Below are 19226 nucleotides of genomic sequence, written 5' to 3' on the forward strand. Positions count from 1 at the left end.
TCTATTTTTTCTAATTCATATCACTAAATAATCAATTATTAACAAAGAATAGTGTTTTACATCTTTTTAAGGGATACTCACTCTTCGTCCAACCTGTAGATAGTTGCATGTTAGCTCCTGGGCGCAGGACTTGGATTTAAGCATTGACCGGTCCAAAGTAGACGAGCCTTTCTGGATTACATGTCTCGGCTGGCCCATTGTTAAGGTGGACCAAGACCCTCCCTTCATAAACTCATTGTCATTCATTACTAAGCTTCTTGGGCCTCCTATTCCACCACCTCCTCCATCACCAGGTCCAGGAAGTGCCTGATATTTCATGTCATTGCTACCTTTAGAAGAACTTATCGTGTTGTAGCCACTGTGGATGTATCTATTCTGGCTGTCATGGCCAGTTGGATGTCCCAGTGTCATCATGGCCATTGAGTTATGGTAGCTGCTTAAATCACTGCTGTCCAGATCATCTGAGCTCCAATAACCAGACATGTTGGAACGTGGGCGTCGCTTTGTTGTTGCTTCTGATTTTGTACCTCTGTCCTTACTTTTAGATCGTCGATTATGCCTCCCTCCATTCTCTGTTCCAGAAGATCCTCCACCACTGCTGGTAGAGCGTCCGTTAACGTTTCCTTTCATGTTGTGACTCTCTAGTGATTGGGACTTCGCAAATAGCTTCTGTACGGAATGCAGCATGTAACGAATGCGTCCAGGACTGTCTGTGCGCTGCTTGGCAGCAGCTGATCGATGAAACTGTAAAGTGCTAAATCCATCACGGCCTCCAGGCAGCTGCTTCTCAAAGTCCAGCAGACTACTTGGTGCCTGGTTCTTGGTGATATGATGCGATATTGTGGCTGAGCCGCTTGTAATCATAGGTGTTCTTCCACTAAGCCCCATCATGCCCAAGCTGGTCCCCATACCCAAGGACATAGATGTGCCCATGGTTCCTGAGCCTATTCCCCCGATGCTGTCTCCAGGGGGAGAGAAGTCAGATGGGTCATAAGAGTTGTAGTGGATCCCGGGAAAGGTGTTGCTGTTGGACAGCTGGTTATTTAGAGAGAGCATGCAGTCTGGAGGAAGAGAAGCTGGGTTCCCCGAAGGATAAAGATGGGGGTCCATGGTGCCGTAGTGGTCCATTGTTGGGCTCAGCAGGTATGGGCTGCGTGGTAGTGTGCTGGTCTTCTGAGTGTAGAGTGACTCTGGATGGCCAATGGAAGGATCACAAGAATCAGACAGGTGTCTGTTACGAGTGTTTCCCAAACCTTTCATGATGGATGGGAGGTCCAACACTCTAGAAGACCTCCAACCCAGGTAGAAACGACTAAATCCTGCAAAGAATGGACAAACAATGACCCAAGAGTTAAAAACCTGTTCATATGCCATTGTCCAATATGTAAATTAACACATTCAAACCCGACCTCGACCTACTGCCTTTTCCACCTAAACAATGCACCTAATAAAGCAAACTAGACTACAAATGTAGTGTTTCCAGGGCTGTTTGGAGATGGACACTGATGAGCCATGACTAGTCGAGCTTTCTACTGCCTCCCACAGAAAATAGCAGTGATAAAATGCTTGAAATGAATAGAAGAAAAGGCGTGGAGACACTTCTGGGTCAGGGCATATAACATGGGTAAAAGGACAATTGCTGACTGTCATCGGTAGCTCGAGAGACCTCCCTTCACATCAGCCGGGGAACAAACATCCTTTTAATCTGTCTAATTAAATTCAGGGGAAAGGGCAGCAGGAAAAATTCATACACAAGTTGTTCCCTGTGCAACACACAATATTTTAGGCTAAAGGAAACCCAAGTATGACAAGATATTCTTTGTAGGCTGTCACTGCTATCCTACATGTAAGGTGTACAACAGAAACAATTAATCTGCAGGACAGATCACCTGTGTCATACAGCAGTAACTATTTAATTTGTTCATATTTTAATAGTTTTAAGATTTTAGATCTGCTATATATTGTAATACACACTATGTTACAGTTTCTGGTATGAAATATGGTTTCCTATCATTGATTGATTGCCTGATAAAAGTAATTGTTAAGTTCAAACATATAATTTTGAAATTGGCTTATTAAATGCAATACTTCCTATATATGTCTATGTAATCCCCCTCAATGCAGTTTCTCACTTTCCCCTTTTCTCAATTATCCTACCTCCTGCAGTGGGTATCACTGGCACTATTGATTACTGGCACAGTGAAACCAGTTAAAGGGCCAGTAAGACTTTGCCAGCAGCAGATGGCATTTTTTTTTTTTTACCTACTTACAGCCAAGTTGAACCAATGCCCTGTTTGGCAAAGCAGTGATGGGAGTACAGGTAATTCTTGTCATAAAACATCAAGATTTTAATGGTGGGATATTGTGTAATTGTAATATCAAGGTCACATGTGCTGTTTGTGTCTGTGCACCATGTTACTTTTAAACACCCTTTATCAGTAGCTACTTGAGCAAAGTCATAAGCTGGCTTTCATCCTACCATTATTAGCCTGCTACAGGCACAGACACATTTAGAGTCATTAACAGACCCACTCCACAGAGCACCATCTCCACTGATAGGTCACATTCTCTAAATCCTTTTACACCACATTAACTAACTGCGTCATAGCCACGGGCCACATGCTACTCAGCGTAGCTTAGCATAAACTCGTAGATGTGTTGAAATTACCGCGACAGCTGCATTAAGAGGTTCAGCAGTGTGATGGAGCAAAGCTCACTGTCAGTAAAGAGTTTGGTCAAATTCAATGCGTTTGTATCATTTTGTAACAATCCATGATGACGAACATAATGAAAAATGGTGGGTAGCAAAAATAATTGGTCATCAGGAATGAAATGGAAATGTGTGAGACCATTATGTTTTTAAACATGATCTCACATTTATACTTTTACAGGCAATTCAGAGAATACAATCACACATTTTGGAATCCTAGAAGGAGAACAGGGAAAAGCACAGCAAAATACTTTACACAGAAAAGTCCCAGATGTCTAACCCTGAAGTCAAACCAAGATTTTTCTCGCCGTGAGGCAGAAGTTCTAAATATTGCAACATGATTCTTGTTTTTGAAGAACACATTTTATTTATTTTTTTTCATTGATCTTTTTAACAAATAGTGGACACATTTTGTTGCTACAGTATTTAATTAAAAATGCCATAACTTTTAACAATCACAATTAATTGTGGTTGCCCTCCACTTTATTGAATGAGTTGAATCCTTCAAATGTAAACAATACAATTTTAACTGAAGACATAATATATTTAATGTTTTAAAAAATGAGTTTCTAATATAACAAACTCCCTGTGATGGTTTATGTCTTTTAATTATTTTTTTAAACATCCTTTAGTATGGCAGGAGTTGGCAGTATAGGTGTCTATTTAAGTAATTTATTCATATAAATCTTTTAAAAAATTTTTTCATTTATTTGGAAATTCTAAAAAAGAATATTGTATGAATATAACTGGGTGTGATTGATAGTGACTTTTTCCACAAGGAGCGGCAGGTGGAAGGTTCTTCCCGCGTTGTGCACCAGGACACTGCCATCTGTTCCTCCAGTTGAAAAAAGAGGGACATTTGGCATTGTGTCTAAATGTTGACCTTACCCCATTTCTCATTCATCTCATCAACGATAAAGTCAGTTCTCTTGGTCAACCAGCAGATGGAGACACATACATGTGTCATACCTAATGGTTTCCCCAAGTGCTTCCAGACCTCCCAAGACTTATTGAAATATAAAAACTGATGTTGGAAATTGTTAGTAAAATCTTATCCACAGAAACACAATGATCAAAAGTCAGAAATACAAAGACATATTATGAGCTTCTCCTATAAACAGCTACATATTCATCCATTCTTGACTGAACAGGACCAGTTTATGAGAAAAGTTTTAACTAACCCATTTTACTATTGGCTCAAGAAAAAATGGTGTTCAGAGTTTTCAGGCCTGAGGTTTAGCCACTTGAAGCAGATTTTAGTTAGAAGCTAGGGAAACAATCACATCTATTTTTAATGATTCATTAAATGCATCATTAAAAGCATCTGCTGACTCCAACAAAATAGAAAACTTTGATCAAAACCTGCAAGTTTTCCTCCTACCGGGTGTGTTACACAGTTATCAAAGGTATTACTGACATTTGCAGTTCAATACTGCAGACTATTTTAACATTTACATAATCAATAACACCAATAACTGTTATCTGACCTCAGAATATACATGTAGAAGGCATCCATAGCAGTGAGATCCATCATATTCTAGTATTACAAGTTTAAACTACATCCAGGTGTTTTAACTAGCCTTTTAAACATTAGTGTTTAATAGCTTTAAGAGGTTCTCAGGTTTAAGAGGACCCAAAAGTGGGTCACAGAAGCAATTCCAGAGGGTGACAAATGCATTATTTTCGTATGTATGCAGCAGATCTCTGACAACAACACGTATCTATCTATAAAGAAAATATATACAATATATGATCATCAGATGCAAACTAAGGTTTAAAAACCAATGTTTGAGCTGTATATGTGTTAAACTATTTATCTTTCATTAATTCATGTAAAAGTAGTTTCTTTGCTCAAAGTTATAAAAGGTCTGAAAGATCTGAAATCTCTTTTTTTGTAAGAGGGAATAGTGGTTAATACTTTAGCCACACAGCAAGAAGAGATTTGAAAAAATTCTTTGAAGAAACCTGGAACATGTGGAGATTATATTTTGTTGTCTCCAAGTACATAGATTATCTTTGGACAGACACATTGGTGGACAGCCCTTTAAGGTCTTTCCAGAGATCTTTAAGTCTGAGCTGTGGTTGAGTCCCTCGGGACATTTCCAGACTGCTCCTACTATTTTGTTGTCTTAGCTAATGTAGTTCAGGTCACTGTTGTGTTTAGTCTGAGTTCCAGAAGCCACATGATTAAGTTTTTTTGAATAATCTATATTTTTGGCACTTGTTATCTATTCCTTTATCTTTACTGGTCTCACAGTTCCTGTCATTGAAAAACATCCCCCTTGCAGCATGATGCTACCACCACCACTGTCACTTCTTCAAACTTCATTGCTTAGGTTCTGCCCTTATTTGCACTAACTGTGAGACCCAATATGAACTGTTGTGTACTTTTCCAAATCAGGTTCAACCAACTGAATTTATTAAATATGGACCCCATTAAGTGGTAGAAAGACAAAGTATAAATAAATGAAATACAGATGCACCTGGATAATTAAAGATGAAGATGTTGAGACGGTACCTGTAGTTATAGAACTGTATGTACCTGTTATTTTTATGTTTATTATTATTTTTTAAATATATTTTCAAACATTTCTAGAAAGCATTTTTCACTTGTTCATTATGAGTTGTTTTGTGTAGATTTCTTTTCATTGTGAAAACTATGCTTAAAGCAGAACTAAGTAACTTTTTCACTTTAATAAATCATTCTCGTTGTCCCTGTGAGGGTAATAAAAGGGTTTATGGGGTGATTGGAGGGTCTATGCATGTGACATGCAGTGACAGGTCAGCAACAATCACACACTCGCAACCCAGCGCTCCATCGGGCAGCACACACACAAATATCCATCTATCTATCTATCTATCTATCTATCTATCTATCTATCTATCTATCTATCTATCTATCTATCTATCTATCTATCTATCTATCTATCATCCATCCATCCATCCATTTTCAGAGCCGCTTTGACAGCACACAAACAAACACACACATTTCCACCACCTTCCGTATTACTCCCACATCATTTATTTTACTTGTCTCTCTTCCTCATACTGTTCACATGGTCACATGGGACAATATGTGTGAAAGCACCCTCAGTGTCACTGTTGTATTAGGATTTTTCAGTGATCGATTGCTACCGTCTTGGAAGAGCAAAGGTGCGCATGTAGCTGTGGGGTGGGGCAGGCAGCAGGGGGTGTGGAGTTTTTACGTCAGTGACAAAACCAAAAGGGACCTTTAGGGGGAGCACTAGGGCAAGTTACTTAGTTCTGCTTTAAAACAGTATTGGGATAACTCTGTAACACCTTCAAAGGTTTTAGATTGAGAGATTCAGGGTTTATTTCAGATGACACAAGCGTTTCTGAAACTGCGAGCTACTTTAAGGGTACTGAATAATCCAAAGGGCTACCAGTTTGATAAACACTTCTGAAACACTCCACTGTATTTAGAGGGAACGTTAATGTAGAAAGTGGTTACTTGAAATGTTAGAAAATGATTAAGTTTCAACATGCAACACGTTTATGGAATTTTTACATTTTCAATACATTGCATATAGGAAATCATGTTCTTATTTTAATAGCCACTATCTAACAACTTTTAACTAATCACAAAACATGCAACATGTTTGTCAATTAAATATTTATGTTTCAGTTTTTAATTTATTTAGCAAAAATCATTTCTGGGATTTTTTTTTTTTTATTACAAACCAAACATGAAATCTGCAGCAGATTTTAGACGAAGCTCATTGGTGACTTGTGCTCCTGTTAGAACCATGTTGGTGAATCTTCATTCAAAGTAAAATAGTGTAAACATCTACTAAATTAATCGAGTGGAGTTCAAGCACAATATAAATCCAGTTTAACAAATCAACATTTAAGTTATCATGACGTTAACACCTGGAATACATACTGTTTTTTTTAAAAAAAACTTTTTATTTTAATGGTGATGGATTATTGAAAAGAGTTAGATTGGATTTATATTGGATGAGCACAAACCCAAAATGAAATAATAAAACCTAAAAGTAAACTTAATCGTCTTATTTGTGATTTGGTGTCTGGACTGTGATCTCTTATTTTAAACAGTTATATCTGGTGCCAAAGACTCATACTGTCGCTGAGTTTTTTTTCCAACTCAAAGGGAGACAGTGTGAGTGTTTGTATGCACGAAACAAAGGGGCTTGGAAGTACTTCTGACATTTGCATTAAAAAGTCTGTTTGATGTCATTTCTCTGCCTGTGGTTGAGAGCAGTTACAGATGGAGCAGCAAGCTGGGAGTTAGCCAAATTTATCCCACCACCCTGGTCTTTAGTAGAACAACATGCTCTCTGTTCTGAGAAAACTTAAAACAGGGAGGATGATTTCATTTTATGCAAAATGTGCTAAATTATTATCATAATAAACCTTCTCTGAGCAATCTCAGCCATGGTTTGTGTGTGACCAGATTTTTTCACCGTTTGCTGTCTGTGGGTGGCCAGAATTAGATGAGAGACTGTGCAAAGGACATCATCCCTTCATCTGAGCAACACTGCAGAGAGGAAGTTTGTCCGAGCACAGCTCAGTCAGTCGGCCCTGAGCCCATCTGCTCCACAGGCTTACAGCGCAGCCCTGGAAAATAGGAAGACATCTGTGCCGACGGCTTTGTCAGTGTGTATTGCATGTAACACAGCAGACGTTTGGTTTACAGACTGCTGCTGAGAATGGGGAGGGCAGTATGAAGTGAGGGGGGCAAATCTGTGGGGGGGGGGGATTTTGACGGAAGTGAAAATGAAAGCTATCTAAAGTGAAAGCGAGGGTGTGAAAATCAGTAAATGTGTTGTAAACTGCACAAAGAAGAAGGAGAACAAAAGTAGGGACGACAGTAAGCAGGATGAAAAATAACAGGAAAAAGAATTTAGTGAATTGTGCAAACACATACAGTACAACACATTTTGGTGGGGGAAGTAATCGGACGACACTTCCAGAGGAAATGTGCGTTAAACACAGTCAGCTGACTCTGTGTTTAACACATGTTCATCTTCCAAAGGTGTGAGCATGTTAATGTGTGAATGTATGAAGCATATGCATGTGCTGTAAAATAGTTCTGAGAGATTGTGATTTAATCAAACCTCCATGATTCAAGCAAAAATTTGCTATTTAAAGGTGAAAACCAAAAAGAATCAGCCCACACTCAATTTCTCCCTATTGACTTGAACAGACTGTATGATGTATGTTGTACTGCAATTACGGGCCAAATTTCCAATGTAGTCCTGCTGACGCTGATGCATGTTCTCGACGGCTTGGAGAGGTGTCCACTCTGGAAAAAGACAAGCACGGTGGAACAAACTACTGTTTGGTTCCACGAAATTATGCGGAGGAATGCGCAGAGGTCTTGCAGTAAACAGTCACGTGAACAAATAAATAAATAACCATGTCACAGTTGGAGTATGCACCGGGCCACATTTTTTCATCCCAGTCCTACCCGAACCCGACAGGCATTCACATATTTAAATCCGAGCCGACCCAAACCCGACAGCTAAAACCTATAATTTCTTCCTCATACAAATGACACATCTGCTAGGGATGTAACGATTAATCGTAAGGCAGTTAAAAATCGATTCATAGGTATCACTATTCACATTGATACTGTGAAAACTGAATCCCAGTACTTCTTTTAAACAGCAGAGGAGCAGAGGGCGCTATCCAGAAGTGTTGGCGGCGGGCAGAATCTGCTACTACTTTCTTTCTGGCCGCCTTCTACTCTTAAACATATTCATAAATGATTCCTTACCCCTTTAGCACTGAAAGAATATCTGTAATATTACATGAATATCTGTAAAAGTCACGATTAGCTCTGTCTGCTAGCGCATAGCATCTCTTCTTCACTGCAAGATATCTGCATGCCAACCGACCACTGGTTTACCAGCGCCCTCTGCTGGTCCAAACAAATATCTGACCTAAATACAGTACAATGTTAAGGCACAAAATACATTTTCAGTTGCACTTTTAAAAAGAAAAAAATAACTATTATGCAGTTTTGCATCGTTTTCTATAGAACCAGAATTTAAATTAATGGGCTTCTTCTTCATTTGTATTATTCCTTTATTTATTTCATTCAAGATTTATTTTTAGTTAAATTGCATTGTTTTGAATAGTTTATCAAGGGATTCTTTTGACAATGAAAAATAAAAGGAAAACAGCACAGTTTTTTATAGTTTTGAACCCATAAAAAATCATATGTCATATGTCTACAGTTCCATTTTGTAAAATAAATCGTGAGAGAATCGTATCGTGAACCCAGTATCGTGAATCGAATCGTATCGGGAGTTGAGTGAATCGTTACATCCCTAACATCTACATTTAATTTAGTGGTAAGCTTGCTTTTATTAAAGGGCCCATGTTGAGCTAAATCAACTTTTCTGTGCTTTAAAAATCATGAAAGTGCTATTTGGGCTTCATACTCATGCCCAAAGTGTTTTTTTCATTGATTCCCTCAATCATTAGTTAGAGGGTGATTTGCTCCTTTCTTACTGCAGAGCGACCCCAAACATCTCGCAATTTGATGACGCGTTCCCACTTTGATGACGAATTTGATGCGGCGCTGAGCTGGAGAAGCCGCTCCTCCAGGACGCTCTCTGCCATGATTGACGTAAACAGACACCCCACGAAGGTGAGCATGTCAGCATCCTCCGCACAGTGCTATGTATGCATTTTCTACAGTCTATGTATGTACCGGCGAACGCCCCACCCCCACGCTCTGTCTCGTGTTTATAAAGCAGGAGGAGGGTGGGCCAACCTCTGGCCCTATGTCCCAGCAGTGAGGAGGAAGTCAGTGTCCCGTCTATAGACACGCCCACTCATGAATATGCATAAATAGGCTGTAAATCAGCCTGTTTGTGTAGAGTTGATCAGAAAGTGACTTTTCAGACTCTGGAAAACAGGCAAGTTTGGGAAAATAAACCTCAAATACTATGTTTTTGAAGTTCTTGGAACAAATGGAGATGGGTGAAAAATAGCATGACATGGGACCTTTAACAACAACTGTCAATACGGAGCAACAAGTGAACGTTAAACACAAACGGGGAGGCACTGCACAAGAGACCCAGTGGATCTATTTACATAATCCATGTCTCAAAGATAAGGATATTCCATGTTCTTGTGCAGAAAAAAGATTGTAATAACAGTGGATGGCTTCAGAGCTGTCCTCCTCTGCTCAATGGTCCTGCCTGCAGAGCTGAAGCTACGCACACTGCTACAGCTGCTGCTGCTGCATGAATGGAAAGAAAGCTGTGTGCAAGGACACTATGTGACTGAACCTGACCAGTTCTAAATATCTGTCTGAACCCGGGCTTCGGTCGGGTATCCATCGTCTAGTCACAGTATCAGCTGCTCTGCTATGAATAGTTCATGCCCCAGTGTCGGCTTGACTAATGACTGCAGTTACATTAATGACCTTCGTGTCACTATGGAGTCTTTCTTGATCCTGCCCTACGCTCCTTTAAGTGACAAATACTCAGTAACTCACTCATTTGTTGGAGCACATGCATAATTTGATCCTGAGTTGCACCAACAATAATAAAAAATGTGTGTGTGTGTGTGTGTGTGTGTGTGCGTGCGTGCGTGTCCTAATTACACTCAATCGTGTCCACTGTTGCTGTGCTCTGGCCTGTTTTTAGGCTGTAAATGTAACATCGCTCCCCACTGATAGATGACCCTCTAATTTTAAGCCAATCTTTAAAGATTGAGAGCGGCAAAGGAAATCAGTGAAAGACCAAGCTACTACCTCCTCTGAGGGTATTGACAGCATTATTTAAAGCCTATATTTTTATTTCAGGATGAGCTACATTTCATAAAAATTATGTAACCTTTACAGAAAGTACAGTACACTGTTACTGCACACGTTAGCTTTGAATTTGTCAGATTGTGATGTATGATTCGGAGTTTCACCAGTTTTCATCCTGCTGTGATCTATTGGCCTGCACCATTCTGCATTGACACGCCTTTACGCATTTTCACAAGTAGGCTATTGACTGCACTCCATAGGCATTGCTGACATCTCATTGGTCTGATTCAGATCAGATGGGGACACAACTATGGGATTATTAGTGTGTTTGAAATAAACCATGTTCCACTGCTGCTGAAAGTGTGAATACTGGTGACACCATGACTTTGATACAGGTTTGATTAAAGCTCTGATTAAAGTTCAAATTCAGCACAAATCAAGCACCAAACGAGAGAGGGCTGAAACAACTTTATTTTGGTCCAGATTTTTACGCTTTTACTCTTTATGTTTTTTAAGCTTTTGATGGCCTCTATAAAGATTCTTAGCAATTCAAATCATAGTGTAGCTCATATAATTAAAAAGAGAAATTTGCAAAGTTTTGAACTTTAGTGGAAAAGTTTCCATTTTTACCCATGAGGCTTTAAAAGAGTAATTTATCTGGATTGTGGAGACTACAGTACGAATTGAATTGTAATAGGGAACATTTATTAGGTCAAGAAATGTTATTTACATCCTCTACAGCAGTGACTCCTGTCAGAAGTAAGTGTTCCCCTTGGGGTACGTCAGTATGACTGAGGGAGTCAGGACGTGACAACATTTATCAGATCATTTCCTGTTTCACAGAATCACAATACTTCCACAAGCGAAACAACAGAAGCATGTGCTCATTATTTCTAACCAGCATACAAAAACATTGGGGCAAAAACTAGGAGTTTGCTAACACATACAGTATGAACAACACTCTACACCAACAGGGGTCATCACAAAATTACCAAATGGTGCAGAGGGTTTAGATCCTTTACTCAGTTAACAAGACAAATTGTAGAACTGTGAATGTATCTTAATCAGCGGGAGGGTTGCCGGTTCGAATCTTACCCGGGCCATAGCTGGGGGGGAGCCTCGCAGATGATGCGGGGAGCTCTGGGGGGCTCGGCCAGTGTGACCGGGGGCCGGCGGAGCGACCCGCAGTGTCCCCATTCAACATTCTTGAAGTCAAAATGCAGCGCTTAGGGGCGCTTCCATCTTGCAAATTTGACTTAATTTGGAGCCAGAGTCTGCGCAGTAGGATCCAGTGGGAGGAGCCCTGGTAACACATCCCACCCATTTAGCGTACTGCCCTGATGACTTACGCAACCCGGCTATGCCAGGAACTTAAGTATCTTTCCCACTGGAAATTCTACCACCATCTTGTTCAGATGATCTGGGGCCTCATTTATAAAAGTGTGCCTAGGTAAGCACACTTCAGCTGGCGTACAAATCCTTATTTTACGATTTATAAACGCACGTATGTCCCACGCCTGTTTCCGTTTATAAATCACAATCAACTCAAAGGTTGGCGCACGTGAAGAAACACTTTGCTCCACCCATTTGGTGCCCATAAAAGGTCAGGTGAACGTTCTGAATGAATATTCACTAATACTAATTTCACAGTGGACTGAAGGGGAAAACAAGCAAATAAAACACATTTCACTCAATGTGAGGTGGAGGTATTAATTGTTGAGGTGGACACAAGCAGGAGAGCGTAATTTGGTGACAGTGTGCATTACGAATGATAGAAAGACAGATTGCGTTGCGTTGCCTCATGAGACTGTGACAGGTGAAAAATAAACAATCACACAAAAAAGTGGAGGGGATCCCCTCTGTGTAACGGAGGTGGGGGACACACAGATGCACTATATATGCGCCAAAAACATGGGGTTAATCTCTGCAGCAGCTCGTCTTCCTCCCTCCCGCAGCACTTCGTTGGTCTCTGAAGATCCCCTCCCTCCTGAGTCTCGCGTGCACCTCGTCCTCCAGCAGTGTCAAATAAGCCATTGTGCGTCTTTACGCATAAGTGTGCGTTGCTTTTTATAACAGCTACAGGTGTTGCAGCCAATTGATTGGCAGTTTTGCGCAATGGTCATGTGATTTTGAATACAATTATTATCATTATTAATAGAAAACTGTATTTGTAAGCGCGCACACGTCACTCAATCCCTGCTGGCGTGATTTTTTTACTCCTTCGTTTTTGCAAATGCATCCTTCTGTCACGCCCTTCACCTCTAGTGCCACTTAGGGGAGCTGTTTCCCTGTCTTTTCTGTTTTTCAGTGGTGCTGTGAGTGAGTGGCTGCTGATTGCCAACGAGTTCCACCTGCAGGAGGCTATCAGCAGCCCCATAAACGCAGCAGCCTGGTCCTCAGCCGATCGCCCCAGCTTCCACCTTGTGCCGTCTTACCTCTGCCTGTTCCTGCTCATCTGTCTGTCTGTCTGCCTGCCCCGACTGGCCTCTGCCTGTTCCTGCTCGTCGGTCTGCCTGCCATCCTTGGCCCCCTCCTCGGGCACTCAGTTAAGCTTCACACCTTTTAGTGGACCCCAGGTCTTGCCTGCTCCCTTAGTTTAGTAAATAATAAATGAAATTCAGTTTTATGTCCGTGTTGTCATCTGTACCTGAGCTCTTACCCGCTCTGTAACACCTTGTTCAATGTGTTTGATTATTTCACAAAATTTCTATTAATTTCACAGAGCTGTCTTTAATTTCATCCTTCTCTTGTTGGTGTCGGATGATTTTGTGCGTACGGCAGGGTCAGAGCTGCCGTGGAGGTGGAAACTTTATGTTGCCAGGTTTTTTTTTAAATGTATAAATCCCAAACTTTGCTTATATGTTACATATGCTTTCTTTTACTCTCTTGTACATACACAGCATTTATAAATGAGGCTCCAGATCATAGAGGTTAGTACTAGTATACCAGTAGCTCAAAAAAGACGCAAAAACTGAACGGAAAAGTTTAATGGCATCTCGGTTTTCCTTCAGGACGTAACTGCTTACGCGATTCACGCAAGATCCGCGGCTGTCAATGATCGTAATATGACGCCAAATCCCGTTTTTCAACCTCAAATAACTTATTTAAAACAAACTTCACAGGAAAATGAGCACTTGAAAACAATGTTGGGTGATAACTAATGATCACAGCAGAGTTTAGGTTTGAAAAAAAATTATGTGACGAGTGTTTTAACTTTTCAGTTTGACCAACAACCCATCCGTTATTATTGAGGAGGCAGGGTTTATGACCTATACTGCAGCCAGTCAGCAGGGGGAACTCTAAAAAATAAAAAGCTTGACTTCCTTGTGAGAGTGTGTCATCCATTCTTTTTACAGGCTATGGTTACACCTAGGTGAGGGCGGAGGGCGGCGGGAACAGGGAATCAGGGTAGGAAAATGGAAGGGGTGGGGAAGAGTCGATTGTTTTAAGGTAAGAGTGATGTGATATTATAGTTGTGCATATTGTGTTGTGTAATCAGTTAAGCCAGTCTGGTAACAAGTGTGGAAAAATTGAAGTGGGAGACACAGCAGCCAGTTTAATGCTGCGTTCACACCAAATGCATCTTCTGCGCGCAGTACCGCAGGGTCACCAGGACCAAAAAATGTCCCCAATTTGCATCATACGCACGTCTGAAGCGAAGCTTATCTCACCAGCAACACATCCAACTCGGTGAGTTTCACTGCCTGCTGAAGCGAGGATCTGTGAAAAAGCCGTGTGATTAGCGGCTAATGCTATCCTAGCTCAGTGCCAACTATCAAAGATGAAAACTATAGAGAGAACTTTTACTTGCTACTGCCACCTCCTCGCTGATTCTCCTCCACGCCAAATCCTTCCTCGTCCGGTCCCGGTTATAAAGGCCGTGTCATACAGCTCCAGGTGGTCACACACAGCTTCTACTCCATGGTTGAATAGGTGAACAGACCGGTGTCCGTGTTGATGGCCTGACACCATCGTCCTCAAAGACTCTGATTGGCTTTTGTCATGCAAAACAGTCACAGGAGTTCAATATTTTCAACTCTTGCGGATGTGTGGATATGCGTAAAATTAGGAGCGCGCTCGTACGGCCAACGCACTTGACGTGCGGATCAGACCGCACTGCTGCACTGGAAAGATTTCACATTTGGGACGCATCTATTCATTGACTTTGTATGTAATCTGGACGTACGGACATTTCATGTGAACGCAGCATTAGTATAATAGTGGTGGCTGTGAGCAGAGGGACGGAGTGAGTGGTTGTACCTAAAACTGATATTTGGGAACACCTCACAGCACCTTCAATACTGTGTAGTGTAATTATAATTTTTTTGTTTTAAATGTATTTCACAGTTTTAAATGCCCACTGTTGTGAATAAATGGCCAAATTGTATTTATTCCTTTTTATTCTCCATATAACAAAGATCAGTGGTGTAGTGTGTATTACCCTGAATTTCAATGGCAACTTAAATGGAAATAGAATAAACATTCTATAGCTTATATTGTACACACCGTTCAGCGCTACCACTGACTGGATGGTTTAGTGAAGTTCTCAGCCCCGCTGGGGTTAGTCATGGCCCTGGAAAAGCTTTGAGAATATGATCAAACTTGACAATAGAGGAAGTAAAAGTCATAATAAGGTACAGAAGTATCATTAACATGTGTCCCGTCCTGCCCCTAATGAGCTGGGTCTCCACCCAGAAAATCAATTAAAGGACAATGAGGCACATATGCCTTTCTGTATCCATTGTAACAATTTTTATTCATAATGGGTCATATCATGGTGGCAGAAATCTCTCAGTGGGTGCTTAATTGTTTTTTCTTTTGTCACAGCTGTGACTTCCACTTTTAATTTCAGGGTAAATTGAAAGGATAAAAAGAAGTAGACACAAATGTGTGCATATGCATGGACATATATTTGTTAAATGCAGATAATAAATTGTATATTTAAAAAATAGATAAAATGCAAATACTTCTGCTTGGTAAGTACCTCTTTCTCTCTGTACTGTGTACAGGCCCATGTGTGTATATATCTTCCTTTTTCCATTATTCATCATGCTGTTTTATTTTATTTTATTTCATTTATCTGCTGCTGAAACTGCACATTTTCCTTTTGTGGGACTAATAATGGTTATCTAAATCTTTAATTTTACATGAATCGCACAAAAGACAATGGTAACTGTCCCTAAAAGGAATGCTCACCCCAAATTCCAAACAACAGCTAAACTGAAGGACTATTATATGTAAACTTTACTATTAGCTTTAGAGGTGATTTAGAAGCTGCATATGCAATAATAAGGACTTCAAACACAGCCTTGTGGAGCTCAACATGTTTAACAGTGTTTTGTCGTGATTACACAAGGAGTTTCACCATTTACTACCGAGCCACAAAACTGAATGACATCTGACGTACATATACGCTGAAGCGGCAGATTAAAATGTTATCCTACCATTGACTTTCTGAGGGAGTCGAAATACAAAGAAGGAGGCTATTTTCATCTGTAGTCCCCTGGCCAAGATGGCATTAAAATACAAGCATGACAATACATGTACAAGTCAATAACAACAATGACAGTACCAGTTACAATATTAAAACACACAAAAAACCAGTTACAATATTAAAATACACAAAAAGCACGCGTTCAAAAGGCTACGTTATCTAGTACAATACAATGCAGTGCAACATGCTCGACTTTTAATGTTGGCAGACGTACATGTTAATAAGACAAATTTTCAATTTTTTTATAAAGGCCTTGTAAGTGGTTAGCTGTTTAACCTCCTCAGGTATTGAGTTCCACTCAGCAGCGCCCCTAACTGACCAGGCCGAGTGACTGAAAGCACTCCTGCGCAGAGGGATGACACAATCGCCTCTTACAGAGCCTCGAGTGACGCGCTCAGAGCTGTTTCCTTGGCTGACGAACTCTAAAGTGCATCCATGGGATGGGTCGAGTAACACTTTAATACCAAAGCCAGCCATTTTCAGAGCAGCCAACCCCATATCGAAAGGCGTTTTAGATGATTTTCACTGATCTTTCAAGACCCACAGAATATTTTCTACTATGACAAACTGAATTCTGAAACCAGATTCTGAAAGATTTGACTCTCTCATCAGAAATCTTTTTTGTTTACAGCTTGTTTCGTTCTTCTGTAATCAGCAGTTGAATATAGGCAAGTTTCACACAAATCGCCAGTTTGTGAGCTGAGAAAAAAAGCCTTTTTCTGAAAACACCTGTCAGTGACTTTGAAGCAATTTTCTTTTTGCTTTAGTGACACCTCAACATTTCTTACTGTATTTTGGCATTCCTCCAAGTTTCTCTCCCGTCATTCACCACTTCCTCTTCCTCCCGGGCATGCCGAGTGTCACTGCTTGCCCAGTTTTTTTTTTTTAATGATTTTGTCTCACCATCGCCACACTCTCCAATAATCCACTAAAGTTCCACAAATGATCTGGTCGAGTGTGCGCTGCTGGAAACTTCAGCATCAATTCTCTCACCTGCATGGATTCAGTTGGTCACTACATCATGGTACAAGCTCAATATTCAAAGAAGAGCTTTGTCACACAGTCCCGAAAAACACAATTGACGTTTTTAGACGTGAATGCCAGTCAATAAGTTAATATGATCTTTGATCAACCATTAAATCCAATTAGAACTACTAAGTGTGTCTCTGAGACAATAAAAACGCATTTTGAGGTGTTGTTGGTTTTGTTAATTCTTAAGACAGTCTTTTATTTTAAAGTGCAGCTCAAACTGAGATGGACCCCCAATGTGCAAGCACAACAAAAGCTGTCATATTGTCTGTCCTTTTTAGTAGCATCCAGTGCTGGCTATTGATGGCTGTACCGCACTAATACAAGAGATGAACAGTCACTCACAGCTCATTATAACCAACTGTAGCAAAGCTATAAATCCCAACTGGATAAGCTTTAAAGCGGACCAGTCAAAATGCCCTTGGCCTGACACACATTAACCACGGGTTACTCTGACACATGCAGACAGCCCTGACCTCGCAGGGGAAGCACAATGAGATTTCCTGCCATGAAGGGGAGGAGTGAAAAGTCACTTCCTGTTGCAGTGTGAGGGTTCCAGATATGACTTAGAAGAGGGGACAGGGTTCCTCAGTGCACTGAAAGTAGGTCAACCCAATGCTCCAGTTTCTCAATCCCTACACAAGGCCTCAATAATACCCACAAGTCAACTAGTCAATAGGCACTTATTGACCAACTGCATTCTCCTCTAAAACAGGGAACATTGCCTAGAACTGCCTGTGCACCGACTGGTGGAACCAGCACAATTCAATCCATTCTGTTGATTACCATTTCGTCTTTATTATTTATCATTACGGCGCTTTAGCCCACTGTACATGTGTGGACGATGGAGGCTCCTGCTATCCAGCTTGATTGTTGAAAGGACAATGCAGTTCAGATGCTCCTCGCCTTTTTTTCCTAGGATGAGGTCCATGCGACCTGGCTTCTACATGGAAGCTGATGGATTGATTCAAGTTTTCCACGTTGACGGAGTCTTGTAGATTCAAAGTTTGCTTTGGTTACATTGAGAATTTAAAAAAGCATTATTTTTCTGTTTGTAGCTGTGTGAATATTTTAAATTAAATACATCCCCTTTGGGAACAAACATTTGCTGACTGAATGCAGTATTATCTTCAGAGAGAGTTATATATTTTGTCATTGTCATTTTGTAATTTCAAATATAATATTTATTTAATACCATATCAAATATTATTATTATTTAAATGGTTTAAAAGCACACAACTAACTAACTAACTAACAAACATGACTTATAAGCACTTCAAATAAAGATAAATATATGATGAAACACTGAGATTCATAAATAAACCACAGTCTGATGCGTTGTTCCTTAGTGCTAATTAAAAAATAACAAATATATTGGGAATTTAATTAAATTAACATTGTTTATTAAGCCCTATCTGTTCCAGAATAACTAACATCGACTTCCACTGAGAGACTTTTTGAATCAGAAAGGATAATGACCTCAATAGAGTCTAAAAGATTGGCATCATTTTTTTTTTTGGTTTCTTAATTCCCTGTGTGAGTGGGCTGTGTGTTTGTGAGTGAGCTATCTTATGATTTACTCTCTGTGAATCATCTCAAATAAACAAGTCTAAAAAGCAGTGGCGCATAACATCCTCGGAGGAAGAACAACATCCTGTCTCTGCTTTTTAGGTCCCGCAAACAAACAAAAGGGAGCAAAATGACATCATTCTAAAGCTGCTTGTCTAAGCTACATAATTGTTAGCAGAATGTAGGCCATCCCATTGCATTCTTATGAATGGCAATTTGTGAGCACTTAATTAAAACTCAGTTCATACTCTTGTTAATAACTGTCTGCACACACAGAAAGTGGTTTAATGCAGGCACTTTAATATAAAAACAGCATAATGAGCTGATAAAGTAGTGAAGTGATTAGATTGTTATTCGTGATTTCAAGAATGTGTGACACTTCTTTACTACGCATGTGAGACCAGCAGTTGAGAGTACTCACTCATGTGCTTACATTAATTATTATTAAGAACTGAATCTTATAATCTCATCAAAGATTGCTGGTCTCACTTGGGCCTAAATGAAAAACCCCTTAAGTGATCCACGTTGACAATTGTATTATTATTGTGAAGCACCTTTTGTGCATATAATCTGAATGGATAATGGCTGACTCTTAAACCTTTAGCGTGGCCTGCTATGAGTGTGTTTATTGGTACATGCTCTCATCCTCCACCCTAGGGGGGACTCCATCA

General features: G+C 40.2%; 1 protein-coding gene across 7 annotated transcripts in view; it reads right to left on the reverse strand.

The window, feature by feature from the left end:
- Positions 1–19226, reverse strand: part of dlgap4b (discs, large (Drosophila) homolog-associated protein 4b) — a 141308-nt gene that overhangs the window by 31430 nt on the left and 90652 nt on the right. For 5 of the 7 annotated variants that reach the window (XM_028446684.1, XM_028446680.1, XM_028446686.1 and 2 more), the window contains exon 1: positions 82–1473. In XM_028446684.1, coding sequence (XP_028302485.1) covers positions 82–1374 — 1293 coding nt within the window. In that variant the 5' untranslated portion in view covers positions 1375–1473. Of the gene's footprint in view, positions 1–81; positions 1511–19226 lie in introns of those variants that run through there. The other 2 variants (XM_028446683.1, XM_028446681.1) reach the window with 2 other exon arrangements.

Source organism: Gouania willdenowi, chromosome 5 (assembly GCF_900634775.1).
Source record: "Gouania willdenowi chromosome 5, fGouWil2.1, whole genome shotgun sequence".
Classification (NCBI taxonomy): Eukaryota; Metazoa; Chordata; class Actinopteri; order Blenniiformes; family Gobiesocidae; genus Gouania; species Gouania willdenowi.